The sequence below is a fragment of the Chelmon rostratus genome, chromosome 6, assembly GCF_017976325.1.
Source record: "Chelmon rostratus isolate fCheRos1 chromosome 6, fCheRos1.pri, whole genome shotgun sequence".
Classification (NCBI taxonomy): domain Eukaryota; kingdom Metazoa; phylum Chordata; class Actinopteri; order Chaetodontiformes; family Chaetodontidae; genus Chelmon; species Chelmon rostratus.
The window spans coordinates 28041977-28069061 of NC_055663.1; the positions used below are offsets into that span (position 1 = coordinate 28041977).

At 43.4% G+C, this 27085-nt stretch overlaps 2 protein-coding genes across 3 annotated transcripts in view; both read left to right on the forward strand.

Annotated features, from left to right (window-relative positions):
- The first annotated feature begins 2184 nt into the window (after positions 1-2184).
- On the forward strand, positions 2185-13113 carry nox5 (NADPH oxidase, EF-hand calcium binding domain 5). 2 transcript variants are annotated; one of them, XM_041939587.1, is made up of 15 exons: positions 2185-2304; positions 3094-3352; positions 4457-4667; positions 5024-5261; positions 6112-6276; positions 7319-7486; positions 8036-8218; positions 9315-9447; positions 9927-10069; positions 10517-10561; positions 10708-10832; positions 11621-11705; positions 11822-11921; positions 12012-12178; positions 12982-13113. In XM_041939587.1, the coding sequence occupies exons 1-15, from the start codon at positions 2185-2187 to the stop codon at positions 13111-13113; spliced, it is 2274 nt and encodes a 757-aa protein (XP_041795521.1). The 2 variants fall into 2 exon arrangements, with proteins under 2 accessions (XP_041795521.1, XP_041795522.1); XM_041939588.1 differs by having other exon boundaries at positions 3094-3244.
- A 2289-nt stretch (positions 13114-15402) lies between these two features.
- The window catches only part of ambra1b (autophagy/beclin-1 regulator 1b), a 32114-nt gene continuing 20431 nt past the window's right edge, over positions 15403-27085 (forward strand). Inside the window, exons 1-4 of the mRNA XM_041938720.1 lie at positions 15403-15677; positions 20245-20450; positions 26440-26498; positions 26782-26965. Coding sequence (XP_041794654.1) covers positions 20319-20450; positions 26440-26498; positions 26782-26965 — 375 coding nt within the window. The 5' untranslated portion in view covers positions 15403-15677; positions 20245-20318. The remainder of the gene's footprint in view (positions 15678-20244; positions 20451-26439; positions 26499-26781; positions 26966-27085) is intronic.

The following is a 27085-nucleotide window of genomic DNA, read 5'->3' on the forward strand; positions in this document are numbered from 1 at the left end:
TCTTCTTCTTTTGTCTGAAACACTGGGTTCAGGCTCTGAAACACTTGGTCTGAATCACTGGATTCAGGCTCTGAAACTCTGGGTTCAGGCTCTGAAACACTTGGTTCAGCCTCTGAAACACTGGGTTCAGGCTCTGACACACTGGGTTCAGGCTCTGAAACAGTGGGTTCAGGCTCTGATACACTGGGTTCAGGCTCTGAAACTCTGGGTTCAGGCTCTGAAACAGTGGGTTCAGGTTCTGAAACACCTGGGTTCAGGGTCTGAAACACTGGGTTCAGGCTCTGAAACACTTGGTCTGAAACTCTGGGTTCAGGCTCTGAAACACTTGGTTCAGCCTCTGAAACACTGGGTTCACGCTCTGAAACTCTGGGTTCAGGCTCTGACACACTGGGTTCAGGTCTGCCTCTGGACTCTCTCACTGTCTGCTGCTCGTTGGATTCAGTGCTTGTCATGTCGTCTCCCGGTTTGTCCGCAGACGTGGATCAGCTTAGAGCTCAGTGGGCGGCGGTCTGTCAGCTCCAGCTGACGCCGACTGAACCTCTGACGAAGAGGAGGAGGTGAAGAAGAGGAGGCTCAGAGGAACACTGAGCTGAGGATATCAGCAGTCTGAGCTGAGGACGAGCAGCTTTCTCTGCAGCAGGTAAAACTTTGACTCATTACTGGATGTCTGATTGTTTCTTTCTCTGTTTTTACTGCAGTTGTTCAGCAGCTTGTGACTTTACGTCCTGTGGAGCTGCAACAATTCATCGATTGATCAATTGGTTGATTAAAAACTAAATTATTTTACTAATTGTCAGTTTTGTCGAGCAAAAATCAACATTTGATGGTTCCAGTTTCTCAAATGTGAGAAGTTGCTCTGTTTTTGGTCTTATTTTATTTTTGTTCTCTGGAGCTTTTAGTAAGCATTTTTCACCGTTAGCTGACGTTTTATTGACCAAATCCATCAAGAAACTAATCAGCAGATTAATTGATCAGTTAAACGATCGTTAGTTGTTGCAGCTCTCATGATGTGAGCTGTTTCTCTTCCATCTGACGTTTGTTCGGGCTTCAGTGTTTCATTTTTTGGGAGAAAAGCACCTGAACTGTTTACCACAAACACGTGTTTTCATCACAAGTAATGAGAAGAGGAAGGAAAGGTGACTTTTTATTTCATTATCAACATTTGGAGGATTTTTGACATGAAAGCGTCTCTTGTCTCGTCTGAACGTGTCCATTAACAGATAGTTTGTAGCCACAGTGTGTGTGTGTGTGTGTGTGTGTGTGTGTTCTTTCTCTGTGGCTGACGTCTCCATGGCAACATGGTAAATGTTGCTGCAGGCTGTGTATAGCGGTCTCTGTAGGAATACAGCAGGACGTCCGCAGGACTTCAGCTGTTGGTGAAGGTTGGCCTTTGGCTGAGCGCAGCCTGCCGGTTTGCTGCTGCAGCTCAGACACAGAACGAATCCCACCTGTAAATATCACCTGTGGGCCTCCGCAGGCCTCTGTTCTTTGACCTTTATTCCTGCTAAACGTTAGTCCTACAGCTCTGAGATCAGCCTCACAGAGCCGCTGGCATGGCGGAAGTGTTCATGTCCACGCTGTCTGTTTGACACTCAGGTGTGTTCCCAGGTACAGAAACACACCTGGAGTCCAGCTTCATCAGGTTCATTCAGGTGTTTAGCAGCTTTTAGTCTGTTCTGGTTTCACATTCACGGATTCCTTTTGGTTTCAGCGCTAACGAGTCTCACGTCTCGTTTTGTTCAGTTTGATTAAATATAAAACTGCCAGAAACCCAAATTCAAAGAAAATGACAGGCAGCTATAACGATGCAAATCAAAAGTTTTCCTTTTCATTCACACAAACAGCAGAAAATTAGTTTATTAAATTAGTTTTTATCTCAACTGAAAGTCACTAAAAATTTGAATAACTGAATTTTCAGTCAAATATTTCAGGGTCTACGGACATAAAACATCTACAAACCTCAGCCTGTCTGTACATGATATATACATAAAGTTTTGTAGACAAAAGTTTGGACCCCCAGGAGCTCAGAGGAGCACGGTCAGACTCCTTGTCAGTGAAGTTAGGATCAGATCCACATGGACTCTGCTCCATCTGTCCTCAGCACCTTTCTGAACGGTGGCTTTGCTAATCTGGACTCAAATCTGTCGGTTTGTGTCCGTCAGCAGCAGCAGCCGAGCCGTTAGCATGAGTCTGGACGAGGATGCCCGCTGGCTGGAGTGGGTGACCAAGCAGTTCGAGAGCATCGCTGGAGACGACAAAGAGATCGACATCGATGAGTTCAAAACAGCTCTGAAGGTCAAAGAGGTGAGAAAGACGGTGATGGAAGAAGCAGTGCTCAGATACTTGAGTAAAAGTAGCAGTACAGCAAAGTAAAAAGTCTCCATTACAAGTAAAAGTCCCGCATGAAAAACCCTACTGGAGTAAAAGTACACAGGTACTATGTGGGGATGCAGGACTGGGGGTCCATGGTTGTCTGCAGCCCTAGCTCTCTTCCTCTTCACCCTCTGTACTGAAGACCTCAAATTCACAGTCAGCTAACTGCTACCTGCAGAAGGTCTTTGGCTAACATCCTCCTCTCACCTACATCCTCAGTGGTGTCCAGAGGGCAGTCCAGGACAGAGCCAGCCCTCCTGACCAGTTTATTGAGTCTCTTTCTGTCCCTCTCAGAGCTTCCACAGCCCCAGCAGACCAAAGATGCAACCACAGAGTCATAGAAAGTCCTCAGTAACGTCCTACATACTCCAAAAGACCTCAGTCTTCTCAGAAGATGGAGACGACTTTGGTCCTTCCTGTACCGGGCATCAGTGTTGGTGGACCAATCCAGTTTATTGTTGAGGTGGATGCCCAGGTATTTGTACTCCACTTAGTACTTCTGCAGGTGAAACACTGCCCTCCTCCACCAGTGAACAGACAGTGAGATGGTGGAGTCTTACAGGTGTTCATCTGAATAATAAGCTGTACTGGACTGACAACACAAATGCACTATAGGAAAGACCAGAGCAGACTGGATCTGCTCAGGGGACTCAGGTCTTTTGACCTGGTTGTGAAATGTGGCCACTGTCATGAGATGTGTTATAATGTGTGTGTGTTCAGTCTTTCTTTGCAGAGCGTTTCTTCGCGCTGTTCGACTCAGACGGCAGCAGCTCCATCAGTCTAGACGAGCTGCTGGAGGCTCTGGACCTCCTGATCCATGGCAGCGAGACGGACAAGCTCAAGTTCCTGTTCCAGGTCTACGATGTGGACGGTCAGCGACCCAGCACACACAAACACACTCACACACACACACACCCCGTCCTGCTGCCACAAACACTCACTGCAGCACCAAATGTGGATTCATCTGCCGCTGAAAATAGTCCCAACAAAAGCTCTATTTCCTCCTGTTTGTCTGACAAAAACTACAGCGAGCAGCTGTTTGAGGAGATCACTGAACCTCTTTAACATGAAACTAGATATTTGTGAGGAGTCTTTAAAGATTAATGTCTTCAGCAGGAACCCTTAAATAAAATATATAAGAGTAATCAAGAGTTATGATGCACTTTTATTTTCTCGTCTCACTCAAACGTGTGAATCTGTTGTCAGTTTTACTAAGATTAGTTTTATTATCACTGAACTCCAACAGGTTGCAGCTCACACACCAGTTCTTCCATAGAAATTAGCTGTTAGTGAATATTTACAGCCACTAACTGCAGGTGTAGCTGTGTGTAGCTAACTGACAAAGCTAATGTTAGCATGCTAATATCTGAGCAGCTTCGAGTAAAGGGGTGCAGTCAGCATGTCTGAAACTTGATAAATGCTGTTTAATAAGGATTTTGGATAACATCTCACTAAAATAACAACATTACGCTAATAACATTTAATCAAATGGGTAAATGTTCGCTTAGCATAATCAGACATCTCCCTCTCTTATTAAACTGTATGAACACTAACTGTGAAACTGAGATTTCTCGTATGCAGACAGAAATAAAACTAAAACCTACGTTTACAAAGATTTAGCCTTTAGCCTCTAAAACTGTAGTTTTTATGCTAGCTTGTGAAGCTACAGTGACTTCCTGTTTACATCACTGATTGTAGCATCAGATGAATAAAAATCTTTGCTAGCTGAGACTTTTCTTTCATTTTAATAGTTCAACCTGATTGAAAGCAGTTATTGACAGGACTTTATCCGAGGGGCTGATTATCTGCTCCAACAAGACTTTACTGCTCCACCACAGTCCACCAGAGGAAACTGGAGACGTGTTCAAGAACAGGAATATTCTCAGACACTTCTCTGGTCATGTGGATCATGTTTTTATCTAGTGTATTCAGGACATTCAGCCTTCTTGGTGTCTGTAAATCTGTAGTTGTGTCACTGTTCAGTGAACTCAGCAGTAGCTATGGGAGGAAGCTGGCCAGGAACTGCGGTGAGGTCAGTGAACTCATTGCAGCCTCGTGTTGAACGGAGGTGGTTCTCTTGCAGGCAGCGGCTCCATCGATCCCGACGAGCTGCGAACTGTTCTGAAGTCGTGTCTGCGTGAGAGCGCCATCTCTCTGCCGGAGGAGAAGCTGGACGACTTGACGCTGGCGCTGTTCGAGTCGGCCGATAAAGACAACAGTGGCGCCATCACCTTCGAGGAGCTCAAAGCGGAGCTGGAGAACTTCCCCGAGGTGATGGAGAACCTCACCATCAGGTCAGCCAGCACAGACGTTTACTGTCTGCCCTCATTCCCAGTGCGTCCTTTCATTCATTATTCCCATCACGTGTTTGATTCATGAATTCTGCTTTTCTCCACGGAGGTTAAAGCTGTCACGTCCAGTCTGCTGCAGCATCAAGAAGAAGAAATGATAATATCTGGATCTTGTTTGATTAGCAGATTAATCTGGATCTGAGGCTCCAGCTGGGAGCTGAACCCTGAAGTGGTTTAAAGTTTGATCAGCAACATGTTAACTCTCAGCCTGACTGGTAACCAGTGACGAGGCTGAGCTGGACTCACGTGGTCTGGTCTTTTGGTGTTGTGGCTCATTTTGTCGCCCGTCCTCTCCTCAGTGCTGCGAACTGGCTGAAGCCTCCTGATCTGGATCAGAAGAAGCGTCACGCTCCGCGCTACCTGACTCGAGCCTACTGGCACAACAACAGCCGGAAGCTGCTGTTCCTGTGTCTGTACGCCTGCCTCAGCCTGCTGCTGTTCACGGGGGCCGTGCTGCAGCACAGACAGGGGGGGGCCTGGTACATGGTGGCCAAAGGCTGCGGGCAGTGTCTCAACTTCAACTGCACCTTTGTCATGGTACGAGTCCGGTGGGGGGGTCTTAATTTCAGGCTGTTCCACATGAAAACATCTGCTCTTAATGACAGTAATAACCTTATTTAAGGAGCAGAATGTGTTTTCCAGTGCAGAAACAAAGATAAATAAAGATACAGTCACACATATGAAAAAAACATTCTGGCCCTAACCTGAACCAATCATCACGCCCCATGCCTGAACCTAACCAGCCCGGCCCGCAGCGGCAGCGAGTACCAGCCAATGAGGGGCAGCGTAGGGCAGAAAATAAATGTTAGGGGAACACTGGGGGTGAACAGGTAGGTCTTATTACAAAAACCTACAAAACAAGCTTCAGGTTCTCCACCAGGGGGAGCTTTTTGGTTCTCAATAGACCAGTTGAACGCCTGAAAACCTGCAGAGAGGAAAAAACCAGCAGCAGCAGCTCAGACCTGCAGACGAAGGCGTGTGAATACCACTATACATCTCTGTCTCTCTCTCTCTCTCTCTATATATATATATATATATATATATATAGATATAGATATAGATATAGATATATAGAGAGAGTTAATATAGATATATCATTATTTATGTTAAGGTGTGAATGAACAACTGACTCAAATCTCAATATGAATTATTTCAGCTTCTAAAGAAAATTCAGTCACTGGTTTAAAAGTAATTAAGGTTTAGGTCTAGGTTTAGGTGAGTAGTGGTTAAGGTTATGGTAAGTCTCCAGGAAATGAATTTATGTCTATGTGATGTCCCCAAACTGATGGAAACACATGTCCATGTGTGTCTGTGTGTCTGTGTGTGTGTCTGTGTGTCTGTGTGTATATATGCGTTTGTGTGTGTATGTGTGTGTGTGTGTGTGCAGATGCTGATGCTGCGTCGCTGTTTAACCTGGCTGAGGGCGACGTGGGTGGTGCGGGTTTTGCCTCTGGACCAGAACATCTTGCTGCACCAGATCGTGGGCTACGCCATCCTCTGCTACACGGTGGTCCACACCACCGCTCACATCTTCAACTTTGGTACAAACCGAGTGCTGATCAGACGATCACGATGTGGGACTGAGCGGGACTTCAGTCCAGATGTTCAAGGTTTTCATGACTTTCCTCCTGTGTGTTGCTCTGTGTTTGTTGCTGTGTGTGTTGCTCTGTGTTTGTTGCTGTGTGTTGCTGTGTGTGTTGCTCTGTGTGTGTTGCTGTTTGTTGCTCTGTGTGTTGCTGTGCATGTTGCTGTGTGTGTTGCTGTGTGTGTTTCTCTGTGTGTGTTGCTGTGTGTTGCTGTGCGCTGCTGTGTGTGTTGCTCTGTGTGTGTTGCTCTTTGTTGCTCTGTGTGTTGCTGTTTGTTGCTCTGTGTGCTGCTGTGTGTTGCTCTGTGTGTTGCTGTGTGTTGCTGTTTGTTGCTCTGTGTGTGTTGATGTGTGTGTTGCTCTGTGTGTGTTGCTGTGTGTTGCTCTGTGTGTGTTGCTGTTTGTTGGTCTGTGTGTTGCTGCTTGTTGCTCTGTGTGTGTTGCTCTGTGTGTGTTGCTCTGTGTGTTGCTGTGTGTGTGTTGCTCTGTGTGTGTTGCTGTGTGTTGCTCTGTGTGTGTTGCTCTGTGTGTGTTGCTGTGTGCTGCTCTGTGTTGCTCTGTGTGTGTTGCTCTGTGTGTTGCTGTGTGTTGCTGTGTGTTGCTCTGTGTGTGTTCTGGTGTGTGTTGCTGTGTGTGTTGCTGTGTGTTGCTCTGTGTGTGTTGCTCTGTGTGTTGCTGTGTGTGTTGCTCTGTGTGTGTTTCTGTGTGTGTGTTGCTCTTTGTTGCTCTCTGTGTTGCTGTGTGTTGCTCTGTGTGTGTTGATGTGTGTGTTGCTCTGTGTGTTGCTCTGTGTGTTGCTCTGTGTGTGTTGCTCTTTGTGTTGCTGTGTGTTGCTGTTTGTTGCTCTGTGTGTCACTGTTTGTGTTGCTCTTTGTGTTGCTGTGTGTTGCTCTATGTGTGTTGATGTGTGTTGCTCTGTGTGTGTTGCTCTTTGTGTTGCTGTGTTTTGCTGTGTGTGTCACTGTGTGCTGCTGTGTGCGTTGCTGTGTGTTGCTGTGTTGCAGTGCAGCTCTCTCAGAGCGGGGAGTTCAGGCTGTGGGAGTACCTGCTGACCACCAGGCCGGGGATCGGCTGGGTGAAGGGGACGGCCTCAGTGACCGGAGTCGTTCTGCAGCTCGTCATCTGCCTCATGGTGCTCTGCTCCAGCACCTTCGTGCGACGCAGCGGACACTTTGAAGTAAGACTGAAGGACGCTATACAAGTACTTATAATAATAACCACGTTTTCTCCGCCGTGTTGCTGAAGTGTGTAATAATGACGGCATTATCCCCTTAACGTCTATTGTCGAGAAATCGCATCACACCGCTTTAATCCACATTGAAGCCAAATCACGCTGCATTCCTCTAATGCCGGTTTGTGCTTATTAAACACACACCTAGGAACCTTTTGCAAGCACTGGTTCCTCGTCGGACCGGTCAAAGTGAAAGAACCCCTGTTCTTATTGTTGTTACAATGTAATGGTTGTGAACCAATTTTGTTGCTGTTTTGATGAAATAAAAGAATTTTGAATACACAAAAAAGATGTTTTTACTGCATTTAAGCATTGAAAAAAGTGGACATATACTGTTTGTTTGAACCCTGTTCTAGTTGGGGAACCTACCTAAATTTATATCTATTGTATGTGCTACAGAAAAATTAACAAACTCCTCTCAATTTAGGATCAATATGAAGGAGCCGCACACAGTGTTAACAAACAGCTGACTGGATGATCCTGTTTGTCCTCCAGGTGTTTTACTGGTCTCACCTGTCCTACGTGTGGGTCTGGTCTCTGCTGATGGTTCACTGTGCAAACTTCTGGAAATGGTTTGTGGTTCCCGGTCTGGTCTTCCTGCTGGAGAAGATCGTGGGAATCGCTGTTTCTCGTATGGGAGGTCTCTACATCGTGGAGGTCAACCTGCTGCCGTCCAAGGTGACGAACACTGAGTCTGCCGACACCTGTCACCTGTCACCTGTCACCTGTTCACCAATCATTCAGTGTCACAGCTGCTTCCACATCACATGTTTTTCACTTTAAAGGCATGTTACAGTTTAAATGACAGGCCAGGTGTGATCTGTCGATGCCTGTGCTCCACACTGTGATATTCTCTCTGGATACCAGAGAGAGGAGGATCTTGTGTCTGATTGGTCCGAGTGGTGGCAACATTGTTTCCATTTAGAAGAAAGCTTATTTAGACTCAGTGATGGAAGAAGTACTGTGATTCTTTACTTCAGTAAAAGTTCTAATGCCACAGTGTAGAAATACTCTGTTAGTAAAAGTAAAAGTCCTGCAGTCACAACTTGACATCAATAACACTACATCAATGTATACTTAAAGTACTAAAAGTAAAAGTACTAAGAATAAGATATTATATGATTGGACTGTAATTATTGATGCGTTAATGTGTTCATCACTTTAAGGTTTAACCTGTAATAAAATATCAACATTTATGACTTCATTATCTTTTGTACTAATAATCTGAGTAGAAATGTACTGCAGTAGAAGTATAAAATAGCATAGAATGGAAATACTCAAATAAAGTAGAAGTACCTCAGAATTTTCCTTTTTTGCAGTACTTGCGTGAATGTACTTACTTCCTTTCCACCAGTGTCGTCCACCTAAAGCAGGTGTACAGTTATCATTGGCTGATAATTGGCTGATTTCAGATCTGTTGGATGATGGCTCGGGGCATGTTGCTTTGACAACAACACATGAATCTTATTACTCTTGCTGGATGCAGTACTTGTACTTGTTGTACTTCATAACTTGAATATATCCGTGTGTTCTCTTGTTTCTGGTGTGATTATGGTGCGGAGCTCTGACAGATCCCAGCACTGGATCTGAACGCCAGTTGCTCAGCGAGCTCCGGCAGCAGTAACATGTTTACTGACCTAAAGTTGAGAAATGGTCGATGTTGAAGTTCTGTCTCGATTATCTTGTGTATATTGAATAAGATGAGAGCCTGTGCTGGATGAAGGTCTGATGGTGTGTCAGGAGTGATTTCAGCTGCTTCTCCGTCTGTGTGCAGGTGACTCACCTGGTGATCAAACGTCCTCAGTTCTTCCATTTCAAACCTGGAGATTACGTCTACATCAACATCCCAGTGATAGCAAAGTACGAGTGGCATCCGTTCACCATCAGCAGCGCCCCAGAGCAGTCAGGTACACCTGAGCTCTGTCTCACACACACGCACACACACGCACACACCTTTTACACTGAAGCATGTTAGTGAACTGCTGCTCTGACTGACAGCAGCATTGATTCAGACAGACAGAGAGAGACAGAGAGTGAGAGAGACAGACAGACAGACAGACAGAGACAGAGACAAAGACAAAGCAGTGAGTCATAGAAATAAAACATTTTTCTCTGATTATTTTATGTCGCTACAGAGAAGGAGACAGAGATGTTACCTTCTCGGTCCCTCGTTATTTAAGTCCCGCCCTCACACTCTGCACATTGTTATTGGCTGGGGGCGACACACCCGCAGCCCAAATGTTGACGTCCAGAAACGTCTCAAACACAGCAGAAGAAGACAGTTCAGGCAGAGTGCAGCATCTCTGCAGACACACACCTCTACTGACTGCCTTCAAGGCCAAAATCAGGGCGACACAGGTTCACCGCTGTGACCTTTGACCTGCAGATTCTCTCTGGCTTCACATCCGCTCGATGGGTCAGTGGACCAACCGCCTGTACGAGTACTTCAGACAACCAGAGAGCCAGACCATCAGTCCCAAGAGGCTGGCCACCAGCCTGAGGAACCACCGACAGCTGAGGAAGGCCCAGGTTCAACACAGAGACCTGCACACACACACGCACACAGAAATACAAAGATACACACACACACACACACACACGCGCACAGAAATACAAAGACATACACACACACGCACAGACATGCACACACACTGTCTTACTTGTGAGTTTCTTACAGGACGACTTGTTTAACTCTACAAACTGTAACGGAGCAGTCGCCTCTAATGAGGACGACGCCATCGAGCTGATGATGTACCGTCAGAGCGGCGCCCGGCCCGATGCGGACCCGGCCCCGATGTCCGGGTCTCCGGGGCCGGCGGAGCCTCTTCCGGACGAGCCGGGCCCGGCGGAGAGAGGAGAGGCTCCTCCGCTCAGAGAGGTCAAGAGCGTCTTCAGTTTGTTAACGAATATCGGCTGCGTCACTTTTCAAACAGGAAAACTAACTTTTATCAGCTGGTTCTGCTGTTTAAACTGCAGGTTTCTGCCAAGTTTGGTGAGAATCACAGATTCTGCAACATCAAGGTGAGCAAAAGTGTCAGGACATGAACAAACTCATCGTTCATCTGAGTGTCGGATTTGAAACAGCCCGACTGTGGCGCCTCCTCGCCTCACGGTGTGCACCTGTGGTCTCGTGGTCTTCACACGCTCTGCTCTCTGTTCTGTGTCAGTGTTATGTAGATGGACCGTACGGGACTCCTACCAGACAGATCTTTGCCTCTGAGCATGCTGTCCTGATCGGGGCCGGGATCGGCATCACGCCATTCGCCTCCATCCTGCAAAGCATCATGTACCGGTGAGACCGGACTCTCACTCCACTGTGGTCCTGGTTCAGGATTCTGGTTCAGAGGGCAGGGGCAGCGGGTAGAACAGCCTCCTTCGGTTCACTTAGGGAAACCACATTTCCCAGCATGCTTCAGATGAGTTGCTGAAAAGACTAAATGGCAATTGAGGCCTTTTTTCCTGAGCTCTCAGCTGTATCACACAGTCTTCATCGGTTTATCTCAGTTGTCATGGAGATCAATCTGATGATGCGGGAGCTCAGCAGCTGCCGTGGATCCGCCTGTCTGTGTGGGCCCAGCATGCAGATCTGTCACCAGGACATAGAGCTGTGTGATATGGTCGAAAGCTCTGGAAGGTAGTAAGTGGTCCTTCAGTTTGACCCACAGAAACATAATGAATGAACTGTCAGTGATAATCAGTTTCTGATTTCAGGCATTTGAAGCAGAGACGCTGAAGAGTTCTCTGCTGCTCAGTGGTGCAGGTTTGTGTTCTTGGTCTGATCAGATCAGGAACTGAAGGTCTTTGGGTTTTTGGACTGTTGATCAGATGAAGTCAGAGAACCGAGAGTTCAGGGATAGTGACGTGAACTTTACCTACTTTACTGCGTTCTGATGAGTTTACGTACATCCACACTGCACAGCTTCTGTCTCTCAACATGGAGGACGCCGAAGGGGATCTGAGCTGGTCTACATGAGGATGGATCAAAGGGCAGACCTTTGTTCTATAAGAACGAATGAGTTCTTCATGTACTGTATGTGTGGAACTACCTTCATATGTATCGTATGTGCTTCTCTGGTACAGATATCGCAGGAGGAAGCAGAACTGTCCCAACTGCAACTACTCGTGGTGTGAAAACATTAAAGACAGCGACATGAAGCTTCGCAAAGTAAGAAAACAGCCCCGAGGCGAAGGCCGCAGCACTAATCACGTTTTCCTGAAGTCATTGAGAAAATGTGTTTGATGTGAGTAGACGAGGACATGAGTCTGTTTTGGACCCTGCAGGTGGACTTCATCTGGATCAACAGAGACCAGAAATCGTTTGAATGGTTCGTCAGTTTGCTGACCAAACTGGAGATGGACCAGGCCGACGAGGAGCCAGAAGGTGGGAAATAAAAGAGATGAGGAGGAAGCTGAGCGACACGTAAAGAAACAAAGGCCGTGCAGAAAGAAATAAAGCTCTGTTGTCTGTCAGGTCGTTTCCTGGAGATGCACATGTACATGACGTCAGCGCTCAGTAAGAATGACATGAAGGCCATCGGCCTGCAGATGGCGCTGGACCTTCTGGCCAAGAAGGAGAAGAGAGACTCCATCACTGGACTGAGGACCAGAACCCAACCTGGACGACCTGAGTGGGGGAAGGTGAGGACGCGCTCTCATCCGGAGCGTTCTAGGAATGAGCATGTTGAAGGATGATTTTCTTTATGAATCTATTCATGGAGGTCTTTAGTTAATTGATAAATCCTTTAGTTAATCAAACGCCTCCTTTTGTCCAGCTGACAGTCCAAAACTTTCAGATCTTCATTTTATTGAGATAGAAGACGGAAGGAATACTGAGTTTTCTTTTGATTGACGAATCAATTGATGGTTTCAGCTCTAATTTTATTTACTCAGTACAGAGTTTGTGTATTTTATTCCTTTAAAAGTGAACAGATTGTTGCATTTAACCACCAAAGAAACAACTTTGTATAAATCCAGCAGGAGAAAAGAAAGATAAAGAAGCACGGAGAACTGTTTTACATCTGTATCAACCTGGTGCAGACCTGGTTTAATTGAGGTTTAACTTAAACCTGAAGCTGACCTAGTTTAACTGAGGTTTAACTCAAACCTGGTGCAGACCTGGTTTAACCGAGGTTTAACTTAAACCTGAAGCTGACCTAGTTTAGCTGAGGTTAGACTGAAACCTGGTGCAGACCTGGTTTAACCGAGGTTTAACTTAAACCTGAAGCTGACCTAGTTTAACTGAGGTTTAACTCAAACCTGGTGCAGACCTGGTTTAACTGAGGTTTAACTTAAACCTGAAGCTGACCTAGTTTAGCTGAGGTTAGACTGAAACCTGGTGCAGACCTGGTTTAACCGAGGTTTAACTTACCTACAGCAGACCTGGTTTAAGTGTGGTTTAAACCTGACTCAGCTCTCCAGTAAGACATGCTGTTGTGTGTCAGGTGTTTCAGAAAGTGTCTGAGGAGAATAAAGGCAAAGTCCACGTGTTTTACTGCGGCTCTCCTGCTCTGGCTAAAGTCATCAAAGCTCAGTGTGAACACTTCAGCTTCAACTTCTACAAGGAGAACTTCTGAGGAGGTCACCTGCTGCTCCGCACACAACTCCTGCTGTGTGTGTGTGTGTGTGTGTGTGTGTGTGTGTGTGTATGTATATGTGTCTGTGTGTGTATATGTGTGTGTGTCTGTGTGTGTATGTGTGTGTGTATATGTGTGTGTGTGTGTGTGTGTGTATGTGTCTGCGTATGTACAGTATATATATATGTGTGTGTGAGAAAGTGTGTATGTGTGTGTCTGCATATGTGTATGTACAGTATATATATATGTGTATGTGTGTCTGCGTATCTGTATGTACAGTATATATATGTGTGTGTGTGTGTGTGTGTGCCTGCGTATGTGTATGTACAGTATATATATATATGTGTGTGTGTGTGTGTCTGCCTGCCTCTGCTGTGTTTTTCTCCATGACGTTGTGTGTGTGTGTTGTGTTTCCTGCCTGTTTGTTGGACAGTAGAAGAAGACGTGTTAGCTGTTACCTCACATATGCACTGCTGATGCTGTGGTTTTACTGGTGACACATCATTATCTAATGTACCTGTGTAGACCTGGTGATGACTCATTTAGGTCTGTATTAGGAATTCATCAGGTACATTCTGCTCTCATTAAATGATCTTTTCCTCTGATCTCCTCACTGATCTGATCAATCTTTGACGATGATACAATAGATGTAAAAGGCATCAAGAAAAGAAACACACAGCAATTTAAAAACATATTAAAACAGGATTTTAACATAAAAATGAACATACAAATAAGCTAAAATAGATGAAACAGTGGAGTAAAAATCATGCTGCAGTGTGAGATATGAATAAATAGCCCCAAATGTAATTTAATACAAGAGAAACAGAAAAGTTTGAAGCCCTGATTGAAAAGCACGGAGAGTCAGAGCAGATCTGTGTGTTGAAAAGCTGAAAGCTGCTTCTGCAGGTTCAGTCTGGACTCTATGACAGGAAGCAGACCTGATCCACACGTGATGGTTTATAGAAACTGATCCTGTTTTTAATGTGAAATCTTCATCTCAGAAGTAACCAGTGACTCCAGCTGTCAGATAAATGCAGTCCAGTGAAATGTACAATAATGCTCTCTGAGAGGTAGTGGACTAGAACTATAAGGTAGCATGAAATGGAAATACTGAAGTACAGTTCTTGGGAAAATGTACTTTGTTACTCTCCACCTTCAGTAAAGTCTTTCCTCTGAAAGAGAACGAGTCCTGATACCTTTGACTTTGTGCAAACAGCAGCAGGTTACAGTCCAGGAAAACTCACACAGCAGCAATACAAAGTGAAATGAATCTGCAGTAACTTCACGTCCTGCTGGCGTCACTGAGTGCAGGTGTGTGAGTGTGTTTGTGAGGATCACCTGCACTCGGCAGAACGTCTGTCAGCATCACTGCAGGAAAACTGTAGAGCTCCACAGGAAAGAAAGCCTGCTCGTCTCAGTCCCGTCAGACATTTCATCAAGACGACGGTAAAAGCTTTCTGCAAGTCAGTCAACTGATTTTCAACAGGAAACATTCGAATGTGACCTGCTCTCTGCTCTTCAAAAGCTGCTTTCCTCTAGAAATTACATACTGGACTTTTCCTGCCAGGAACAGTGTTGCCCAGTCTCTGCTGCTGAAAAGAGCACACAGACACACACACAGACACACACACACACACACACACACACACACACACACACAGCATGATTAAGGAAAATAAATAAAAATGGAAACGTTTGTTTTTGCAAATGACCCCTTCAGTTTTACTTAAACATAATCTGTTTTTGTTTGTATGTGAAATTCGCTTATCAGCAATTTTACCCACTTAATAAAGAACCCATCTTATATTGAGATAATATTATCCATCAATGTTAATTTTCAAAATGTCTTATTACAGTGTATTTATTTTGGGGGGTCTGTCTAACAGCTGATTGTATCAGTGAAATGCCTTCTAAATGACTGGAATGAATTTGCTTACTTCCATAATGAGCCCAGTCTTATTTCTTCAATAAATAAAAATATAACCCAGACTGAAACCATGTCCAGGGTTTCTAGTCAATGTAAGAGTGGCTTCTTGCTGGTGCAAATTAATATATTTCCCAGTGCATTTCATTGTATCATTATCTCAAAGAAATTGAAACATTTCCAGACACACAAACACAAATATTTTTAATGTGGTTACTGTATTATTCAAAAAAACGTTAAGTTTTTGTTGAATGAACGGTTGTGTTACGGCGCGTTCGATTAGTTGTACTCGGTGTTCTGTTTATAAGCCTGCGTGTGTGAGTAGCTAGCAGCTAGCTAGTTACGCAGTAGCAGTTTGGCGTCGGGCAGCTAGTGAAACATTGGACCAATGCCTTAGAAAACATTTTTTCTTCGACTCCTTCAGATAATATGAATGTTTTCCATTGATTTCAATGGACGCTGTTCACTAGAAAAACCGCAAAACACCGATGTTAGCGTCAGACAGCTTATTATTTGCAGCGGCCACATTTTCCGTTTTTGGCCGAGCTAGCTAACTAGCTAGCATAGCTGCTGTTAACTCAATATAGCCTGTTAGCAACGCCTATGATGGCACAGCCGGGGAGCGACGCGATAAAGGAAGGTAGGCCATACAGTTATTTTATTGGATTTTTAAAATATCAATATCGTTGAAAGCATACGTTAATAATGTCTTTATGCTTGTAAGTAAACGCCAATCTTATTGAAACCCTCAAGAACCTGGCGTTGTATTTACCAAATCGTTGGCTGGTCACTATATCCGGAATGGGCTAATTTAGCTCTGTGGTTAGCTGCCTCTGAACGGGTTTAAAAGGCTAGCTTACATCACCTAAATTAACTTTATAGGGGGTTGTCAGTGGTTCTGTAAAAACTAACATTTAGCTGAGTGTCATGTTAGCCAAAGTAAAGTAAACACACCCATTCAGGTAAGATTAAAACACTGCTGCCAGGAACAAATTGGTGTCTGTTTGTTTGTTTGGAATAGGTAAATTTGAGAATGCTAACTGTCGAGTGTTTATTTTGGTGCTGCTTGCATCTAAAATGGCTCATTTGTCTTTTATTAGGCAATGTGCAATTAATGAAGCATCAGCCAGACTTTGAGACAGCTGTTTTGGGTTTGAATGGCAGGGTGTGTAGAAATGAGCTGTTCGATGATTTGGTGTAGCTCAGTCATAATTACTACTAGCATTAACATTGGTATCAGAAGGAATCATTTAAACTTATATTTCATGTGAAATACATGCTTGTCATGGCTCCTTCGAGTATTTCAGGTGCAGGTTGCACTTTGGGCTTGTTGTCAGAGGTCATAGAGAATTTATTCTTTCTGTAGAGATTTTGGTAGTGCAGCTGTTTTGTATTGTACAGTGTGAATTAATTAATTAGGTGCAGTTTCGACAATGGGAAATGTTTTCAGCTGTAAAGAAACGCTTGTTGTATTTGCCTTCTTTCTAAGGCATTGAAGGTTTTGTCCTTACACTGTTTTTCCTAGTGTAAGTTGATTGAACTCAGCTCCACTCTCCTCCACATTCACTCTGTTCCAAAAAATTCCAAACATTCACAGTGGGAACTGAGCACTGTGACCACAGGGCTCTGCTGCCGGTCACCGAGCTGCTCCACTGGAGCAGGTGGGGTCAACAACAGCCTGATGAAAGTTGTTGAGAGATTTTACTTCATTAGCTTGTGCTTTGCCTCGATGTTTCCCAGCCAGTCTGCCGATCCGAACTGGTGCTTTTCCAGTTGCGATCCTGTGTCTGTACCTCTCAGACTGCTGCCATCGCAGAGACTTTGAAATTAAATGACATGGCAAAATCTAAAAGCAGTACGTGATGTGCTGTGTCATAGAGTCGCAGTGCAATGTGATGTGCTCTGTCTGGGCTGTAGAAAGCCTTTGTGATGGTGTTGATCTGTGTTTGGTTGTCTTTGTTGGAACTAAACTGAGCTTACTGCGTCTGTCTTTAAATGGTAATTACTCATGCATTCATGCCAAAGCAGGATTTTACTGTTTGAGTTGGTTGAGGTTCATTTTCAACTATTTTGTATCAGACTACAACTAATGATTCTTTTCATTCTGGATTAATCTGCTGATTATTTTCTCCATTAATTGATTGATTGATCGATTGTTTGGTCAACATGAAAAATGACTTAAACCATTATCAAAATAGTTGCCAATTAATTTTCTGTCAACTGATTAAACAACTAATTGTTTCAGTTGTACTTACATAAACTGTTGGGTAGTTAAATTTATAGCAAAACATGTTTTATAAAATCATATTTTTTGTGTTAAAGATCTTAATTTGTAAAGCAACTACCTATTAAAGATGTCAGACAAATGTAGTGGAGTATAAGTATATAGTGGTATGAAATGGAAAAACTCAAATTTGTACTGAGTAAGTACAAAGCCACTTAAGCCACTGCTGTTTGCAGAGGCTCTAATATGATCTTTTTCAACACGCCTTACAGCTACTCTGCAATATGAGTGTAATAACAGCCTTCTTAAAAAAATATGCTGCAACATCATCAGATGCCTTGTTGTGTCTCAGTAACGGTTCAAAACCCAATGACATTCAGTTTGCTATGATTCAAGACAAGGACAAGAAACACATTTTTACATTTGAGAAACTGGAACCATCAAACATCTGGCAGGTTTGTTAACAATGATCTGAACTTCAGTGAAAGGTTATGGACATAGTTGCAGATCAATCTGCTGCCAATCACCCAATAGATTAATTGACTATTTGTTGCAGCTTTACAAAATGTTATCTGGACAGATTGAGCTCTCCCTTTGTGGGGGTTTAGATCTGATCTTTGCTGCTTCCCATGCTGGGATGTCTGGCAGTAGCCTAACAGGAAATGATCCAAAACTCTGGAAGGACAAGCTGTAAACAGCCCAAACCTGCCTGGGCGCATGCTAAAACTGCCCTGAAAATTACACTGAATTTGGTGTGTTTGCTTAGACAAATTGCTGGTTTGCAAACAGTATTAAGTACTGTATTTGCCTGTAATTGTTACTGTGTGTGCACACCGGCTTGCAGAACTTGCACTTGTTTCCATCCCCAGCTACATTTACAGTCCGAAACTCTCAGTGAGTTCATGGAGTGTTTTATACTGTCGAACGGGGGTTAACAGAATCAGTCAATCAGACAATCAGTCAATGTGAATGTAAAATTAGTTTACATAGGTTTGACAGCGCAAACTATTCCTTTGGTTTAACATTATGTTTTTCAAATGAATTCAAAATGTTTTTGATTGTTTGGTCCATGACCCGATGGACTCCTGCTGTTCCCGAACAATTGCAGCAGTCTCTCTGTATCACACTTACTTTTCCTTTCACGCTTGATATTTGTGACATCTCGCCACTGTGTCCAGAGTTTTCAGCAGTGTGTGTCACCAGGACTCTATTCGAGCTTTGCATGGGATGATCTGTTGATATATTTGATCAAACACAAAGAGAAAAGGGACCAGATTTGGGCTGCAGCTAAGTATGTTCTACGCATGCATATAACTATGCATCACTGACTGGAGGCTAAATTAACTACAGCCTATCTGCTGGCATGCCTTCTGTTCCAGCATCAAGATGTGAACTTTATTGACGAGTTGGATGTGTCATCAGCAGCAGGCATTAGCTACAGAACATTTAGGGCTTTTCTAGTGAATTTAACTGTGGTTGACCAACATTCAGTTAACTAATGGAGGTCACAGAAACAGGACTTTTCCCTTGTAGGAAAGCTGCCAGCTCTACTGATCAGGGCTGACTCTCTGATGGCAGTGTTTTGTAATTTAATGTTGTGATCCCAAACTGGGAAATTACTTCTCTGCATTTAACCCACCATTGAAACTCATGCAACATGCAGTGAAACACACAGGAGCAGTGGGCTGCATTCAAGTGCCCGGGGACGTTAAGTGCCTTGCTCAAGGGCACATCAGGACAGTTTTTTTTTAAAGTTCTGATTAAACTTTCACCACCACTTTGAAAGTTAAAATGAATGAGCGCATTAAGATTATTGATGTCTGTTACATTGCAGAGCTTCTTCCAGCTGCAGTTTTACATCACAGTGAATGATCATCTGGGAGGGTTATTATTGCAGTGGGAAGCACGGTGGCTCAGTGTTAGCACCTCACAGCCAGAAGCTCCAGGGCTTGACTCCTGACTGGGACAGGACCTGTCTGTCTGTCTGTCTGTCTGTTGTCCTCCAGTTTCTTCAGTGTGAATGTTGTCTGTCTTCCTTCTTGTATGATCATAAACTGTAGCTTTGTAGCTAAACAGCTTTGTAGGTTTTGGAGCATTTTATGACATTTTGTTAACCAGAGAATGAATTGATTATAGAGAAAATAATTGTCAATTGAATCGATAATGAAAACTATTGTTGCAGCCCTTCATTAACCTTTACTTTCACCTCTGGTCAAGTGTTGAAAATAATCAGCTTTAACCTTGATGAACCTGTTCGTTGCTTGTGTTTTTTGTGTGGACTATTTCATCAGCTGCATTTCGTGATGTTTTGGTTATTCTACTTCTCTACACTGAAGCTCATGTGCATAATAACCAGTAGGAATAAAAATCTGTATCCAGGGCTGCAACTAACGATTTTTTTAATGATTAATCAGTTAATTGTCTAAAAGAATATCAGAAAAATGCCATACAGTTTCCCATTAAATTGACATATTCAAGCAGTCTAAATGCCAAAAATATTCAGTTTACAATGAGAGAAACCAAAGAAAATCCTATAAATCTTCACTTTTGTGAATCTTGAACCTGTGGGTATTTGTCATTTTTGCTTGTAAAAGGATTTAAACGATGATAATTGATTATCGCTGTTGTTGCACATCAACATTAGTTGACTGATTGTTTCAGCTTCTTATGAACCAATTTACATGTAAAGATATCAGTTGTGATTTTGACCCTTTTAAATCGTAGTATCTAAAAAATATTCTTTGTACTTCTAGACATATTTTTAGATCATTTGAGATACTTACACAGTTAGTTCCGTTGAGAAATACCATGATGCAGCAGGAAGAGGCTGCTCTTAAATTGACTAGAAACCCCAGAATGGCTTGTTTTTGACTTTGTTATCTCAGTTTGTGTTGGGCTTATGAAGCAACGTGACCTGCGCTCGTGACACTGGCAGACTTCCTTTCACGTATTCACTCTGAACAACTGCTCTGCTCTCTCTCAGCCTAGACTCTGCATGGCGACGGACTGGAAGTAGTGGGAGTGAGCAGCCAATCGTCCAAGGCCTCCGGTAGCAGCATGGCGTCCCGTCAGAGGAACTCTGTCCGGATCCTGTCCAGCCGGGAGCGGGGCTCCCAGACCTTCGGCTCGCAGAGGCTCCTGCAGCTGCTGGTGGAGGAGAAAGTCCGCTGGATGAAATGGCAGAGTCAGGTATGCTTCTGTTAAGAGGAGGATAACATTAGCTGGATTTCTTTAGTGTTTGCTCACGTTATTGACAAAAAAATAAATCTTTTCATATCGATACAGTGGTGAAAATATTGACCCTTTTTTGCCTCCAAAACTTGATTTCTTTTCATAATGTTCATGAAACAGATGCAGATGTTTGCTCTGAGCACAACAAATATCAGATTAAGTGAGTCCTGCTGTTTTTATCCACATTTAACTTAAATATTTGGTACGTCCACCTTGTGGAGCGGTTACAGCAGCACATCTCTCTGGCATCGAGTCTCTATATTTCCTGGAAACTTCAACACTGATGTTTTCTCATGCCTTCTGCAACTCAAGACAAAGGCTTTCCTTTGAATGTACAATAGATCTGTCCAGTTTATTTTCCAACTCGCCCCAAATTTGCTTGATGGGGTTGAGGTCCGGACTTTAAGGAGGCCAGTCCATCATTTTTAATGTTCGAGCAGATTCCTGCCTTTATTCAAGCTCTTTTGCTCCTTCTCCACCTTAGCCATGCTCAAAGAGCAACATGTGCTTCAAGACTACTTCTAAAACCTTTGAATTTATATCAATTGGTGGTGTGGCCTCAGTGACAAAACCCTGATGTGACCATTCACTTAATGAGCAAGATCGGCCTTGTACATTCAAAAGAATCACACGGCTGTGTCCTAAGGCTCTAGCATGACCATCAATTTAACCATGTTCACACCTGGCTATGATTACACAATTAATTTGGCTTCTTCTGTGAAGGAACATGATTGTCTGACATTGCCAGTGAAATAGGTCTAGCTTGTTTTTTTTTTGAGGACTATGACCTAAATCTCCTCATGATGGCTCTATTCTATGGTTAATAGAGCATAATGATGACTTTGTAGATATTTAATTCGTTTTATGGGTATTTTAATGGCCAATTCAACAAAAACAACTGAAACCTCTTTAATATTTTTTGGCTTGATTGTTTGGCTCACGAGTCGATGGACTCCAGCTGTTCCCAAACAATTGCAGCCTCTTAAATAAGGCCTGACGCCAGTCTCCATCCAAACGTGGTGCAAATGTTTGTGTCAAGGAAAATCATCAGAAGAAAATGCAAATTCACGCTTGTGTCCGTCCACTCCTGTTGTGCTTATCAGTTGATTGGTTGATGGAGATAAACAGCTGGTGGAGCTAAATCTCCAGTTGGTGCCATTAAACCATCATAGAAAAAGGCACAACGAAATGAGGTCATAAAAGAGCTCCAGTCAGAGCTCAATGAATGACAAACCTGATGGAAATCAGACGTTTGTTAGTTTCATGTATTAAAGATGGATAGAGCAGTTAGCGTATTGTAGAGGCTTGCTTTGTTATGTTTGTTGAAATTCTCTTTGCGTTCTGACAACAATCAATTCATCGAATTACTAAATCTGGTTTCTGTGGCTGTTGCAGGCCTGTAACAAACCCATCCAATCACTTTATTTGGCTCAAATGAAATGATCGGATATTTTACCCGCCTGTCTGTCGACCTACCTGCCCACCAGTGAGCGCTCATTCCACAAGGTTCAGCAGATATGTTGCTAAAGCTGTTGTGAGCTAGTGGCAAAAGAATGGCAGAGAAAGTGCAGCCAAAATGTCCCAATGCTAACATGCTAGCTCAACAGCTGTGAGTGCTAACAATAGCCATGTTTGTTGTTTATGTTCATTATGCTAATGTTAGATGTTTTCTTACATGCACTCCAGTACACGACCCTGATCCACAGACTCTGGACCAGCAGCTAACACATTAGCACAGTATACACACCCTGATCCACAGACTCTGGACCAGCAGCTAACACATTAGCACAGTATACACACCCTGATCCACAGACTCTGGACCAGCAGCTAACACATTAGCACAGTATACACACCCTGATCCACAGACTCTGGACCAGCAGCTAACACATTAGCCCAGTATACACACCCTGATCCACAGACTCTGGACCAGCAGCTAACACATTAGCACAGTATACACACCCTGATCCACAGACTCTGGACCAGCAGCTAACACATTAGCACAGTATACACACCCTGATCCACAGACTCTGGACCAGCAGCTAACACATTAGCCCAGTATACACACCCTGATCCACAGACTCTGGACCAGCAGCTAACACATTAGCACAGTATACACACCCTGATCCACAGACTCTGGACCAGCAGCTAACACATTAGCCCAGTATACACACCCTGATCCACAGACTCTGGACCAGCAGCTAACACATTAGCACAGTATACACACCCTGATCCACAGAGTCTGGACCAGCAGCTAACACATTAGCCCAGTATACACACCCTGATCCACAGACTCTGGACCAGCAGCTAACACATTAGCACAGTATACACACCCTGATCCACAGACTCTGGACCAGCAGCTAACACATTAGCCCAGTATACACACCCTGATCCACAGACTCTGGACCAGCAGCTAACACATTAGCCCAGTATACACACCCTGATCCACAGACTCTGGACCAACAGCTAACACGTTAGCACAGTATACACACCCTGATCCACAGACTCTGGACCAACAGCTAACACATTAGCCCAGTATACACAACCTGATCCACAGACTCTGGACCAACAGCTAACACATTAGCACAGTATACACACCCTGATCCACAGACTCTGGACCAACAGCTAACACATTAGCCCAGTATACACACCCTGATCCACAGACTCTGGACCAGCAGCTAACACATTAGCCCAGTATACACAACCTGATCCACAGACTCTGGACCAACAGCTAACACATTAGCACAGTTCACACCTTCTGACGTTTGTTTGTTGCATTTTGTTTTTAATGATAACAAACTTTTCCGTCTCAGCCAAGAGTCAAAACTCAAATATAAAAACATAAAAACAGGTGGATGGAAATGCGCATAGAGAGAGAACAAGTCTTCGTCCTTGCTGTCATTTTAAACTCGGCCGCTCTTCCTCTTTCTGTGTCTGAAGCTGCTCTGTAGATGATCATTCTGCGTTTGATCCAAGCTGCTTGACTGTCCTGAATATAGGGATGATGGCCTTGAAAGACCAGCTGCAGCAGGCTGCACTACATCTGCCAGTAAAAACATTAGTTGGGTGTAGCTTGTTTTTATTCTGTCATAAACGACCTGCATGTAACACACCTGTCCGGATACTGACAACGAAGAAGAAGAAAACCAAAACAATCAAACATGAGAGCTGGACAAGCAGAGACAAAAGATAAATAACGTGAAATAAACTTAATTTCCTATGAACATCAGTTTTTTCGTGTGGTGGTTTTAAATACATTTGCTTTGTTGTTCAGCTCCTCATCTGACCGTGACCTCTGTTTTCTCAGTTTGCTGTATTAATATGTTCTATTCATTCTAGTCAATTAGTGCATTTCCACTGGCCGCATGGCGTCTCCGTTTCAGAAGCATCCCTCTGCTCTGCGGAGAATATATGCTGGCGACGTCACGACAGTCCAGTCAATTTTCAAAATAAAAATAAGCAGAGTCGTGATCATACATCAACAATAGACACAATTATAACAGACAAAAAAAGAAATAATAAAACCACGAAGCCTACTGACCCATGGTAGAAGCACAAAAATCAAGAAAAAATGGTCAAATAAAATAATCTGTGAGCTATAATCTGCAGTCCACCACTCTGTTCCCAGTCATTCTTGTGTTGTGACTGATTTTATATACACATGGATGTTGTGTGATCACTCACAGTTGTCATCACAGCTCATTTATATATCCAGGTGTACTCACAGCCTCACCTTTACCTGAGGAAGACTGGTTGTAGTAGAACTGTCGTGTCTGGAAACGAGGGGACGGTGTGCAGTTATATCTTGTGTCTTAGAGAAATATTGACGTATGTATGACTTCTGATGACTGCTGGATTTATAGAAGGGCTTCTGTTGCATCAGTTTCAGCTCAGTGTGTCCAATAAATTTCACTGAATTATGTTAACAATGTAAACACACTCTAAACATTAAAGACATGCTGCTTGACAACATACTAATAAGGCAAAGCAAGTTTACTTGTGCCGCGCCTTTAAGCAACAAGGCAAGACGGCGTGCTTCACAGAAGACATAAAAGGCATTAAAAGGAAACGAGACAGTATAAAAAGAAAATATAAAGTAAAAAAACAAGATAAAAATCAGCTAACACAGAATAAAACTACTGCAGTGGGAGGATAAATGTTGAGTGTAGTGCAAAATCTGAATAAATAGTCCCGATGATCATTTAATAAGAGGCAAACAGAAAAGTTTAAATTCTGGATTTAAAAGAGTTTGAGTAGATGTGCAGTTTGTATTAAATATGCGGATTATTATTCTTCCTCGTGTTTATGTGTGATCCTGGAGACACAGTAACAAACTGCCGGCCGTCCCGTCTCGTTGCCACAGTCTGCCTCAGACACTGTTGTTCAAGCTGTAGCCACTGACTCGAGCACATTGTGTCTGTTTGTGAACCCAAACACTGTGATTGCTGTATTTAAAGCTAAATCAGCCAGACTTAAACAACGGTCGGCCCTCTCTCCTCCACCACCTCGAGTGTGTCCCCTCTGCACCAACACTGGTCTTATTGTGTGTGCACCTCTAAAGCCTGGATCGCACCACGACACTATTCAAACGCTGCCCAGCGAGGCCTGTTCAGAATAAATGTCCGGTCTCAGTCCGGACTGCAGGGCGGAAGTGAAGAGCCGCCTTCACAAACAACCAGAAACATTTATTCATGTCCTCACAGAGCAAATGCTCTGCCTCTCAGGACGTTTCAGGGGAGAAGTTGTTGATAAAATTATTGGTGACGTGTGTTGGACAGGACAACAAGTCATTTCAGCAGGATGTAGGATTATTACCTTTATTAAATTAAAGAATATTACTAAGTGTCGCCACATCAGTCGAGCTGTAACTCAGAACATTTTTACATTTAAAATGTTGCCTGGTTGTTTTAGACCTTCACATGTTCTTGTAAAGAACAGGAACATGTGAGAAGTGATTCCTCTGAACTTCATGAAAAAACGTCATGAGACCGAGTGGAAGTAAGACAGAATTAATCAGGACGGGACAGAAGGACAAAAACTCAACTCACCTGAGATCAGAGATCAGATCATATATACTTAAGTACCATTTTTAGGTATCTGTGTTCCCATTTCCCATGAACGTTATACTTAAAACCACACTGGGGAGCAGAGCATTCATCCGCTCTGCTCCCCGGCTCTGGAACTCATTAGCACCTGAAATTAAAAACATTGATTCATTTTCCCGTTTTAAATCCACACTCAAAACACACCTGTTCAGACTCGCTTATCCTACATGAGGTCAACTGGTCAGCCTGATTTTACACTAATTTGTTTTATCACTTTATTTTATTTTATTGTATTTTATCGTATTGTTGTTTGATATTTCTTGTGATGTACAGTGTCTTTGAGTGTCCTGAAAGGCGCTTTAAGCAAAAAAAATGTATTATTATGATTATTATTATTATTAAAATATCCCTTTTCCACTTTTTTTTCCACTATTTTTGTGACAGCTTTAGATACTAGTTACTGTTTAGATTACAACTGGTCAACAGTTTTTCTGAGCTCATCAGACTGTTCAGATATATGTGGTTCTCACAGACCAGATACGAGGTTCTCACAGGACAAACATATGATGATCTTATAGAATATGATGCATCGCTGCAGATTAAACCAGCCAACAGTATATAAAGTAGTTCAGATGAGCTCAACCTGAAACATCTGCAGCAGTAAAATACAGCATTAATGCAGCAGGAATATTAATCCACAAACATCAGAGATGAAACACTGACAGGAACATTTTACTGCTACAGCAGCACTTCAAGTACTTTATGTTGAATATATGGTTCACCTGGCATTGATTAATACTGTTCTGTTCCCTTTATTAGCTGGCATTAATTTGTTTCTCTAGAGCTGCTACATAGTTTGAATCCACTTAGCTGACTATAAAAATGTTTGTTTGTGCCCCCGACAGAAAGTGGAGCTGCCGGACAGCCCTCGGTCAACCTTCCTGCTGGCATTCAGCCCCGACAGGTGAGGATATCCATCAACAACATTTCAGAAATCGTCCTGGAAACATATTATTTGAGCATGAACACTTAAAACTGCAGTCATGAAGTACTCCAGTCCCAGCTGTTTTTAGCACCCTGTAGCTTGTCCATCTAAAAGCTTGTTTTAAATGAGTGAGTTTGTTTCCTTAGTGAGACTGGCATGCTGTTTATTTATTGATTAGGTTTTTATCAGCAGTGAAGAGAAAGAACTTTAACTTTAAGTTAGTAGTTATTGAATAATGCTGTGAACTTCTTGCTTCTCTTAGGACCCTTATGGCTTCCACACACGTCAACCACAACATTTATATAACGGAGGTGAAGACTGGAAAGTGCCTACATTCCCTAGTGGGCCACCGTCGAACCCCCTGGTGTGTGACCTTTCACCCCACCATCCCCGGTCTCGTGGCCTCAGGGTGCCTTGATGGCGAAGTCCGCATTTGGGACCTGCATGTGAGTATCATCCTCTGAAGGAGGGTAATGCTTTGGTGTCCTACAGTGTGGACAATTACAACCTTCCTCTCAGGTATTATTCCACGTAACTTTACCCTGTGAAGCACAGCATGATGTACC

Excerpts from the sequence above, each read along its gene's own strand:
- nox5 (XM_041939587.1), top strand. The coding sequence starts at position 2,185 with ATGAGTCTGGACGAGGATGCCCGCTGGCTGGAGTGGGTGACCAAGCAG. Across the intron at positions 5,262-6,111 it reads TCAACTGCACCTTTGTCATG|ATGCTGATGCTGCGTCGCTG; the intron begins GTACGAGTCCGG and ends GTGTGTGTGCAG. Across the intron at positions 10,833-11,620 it reads CTGCAAAGCATCATGTACCG|ATATCGCAGGAGGAAGCAGA; the intron begins GTGAGACCGGAC and ends TCTCTGGTACAG.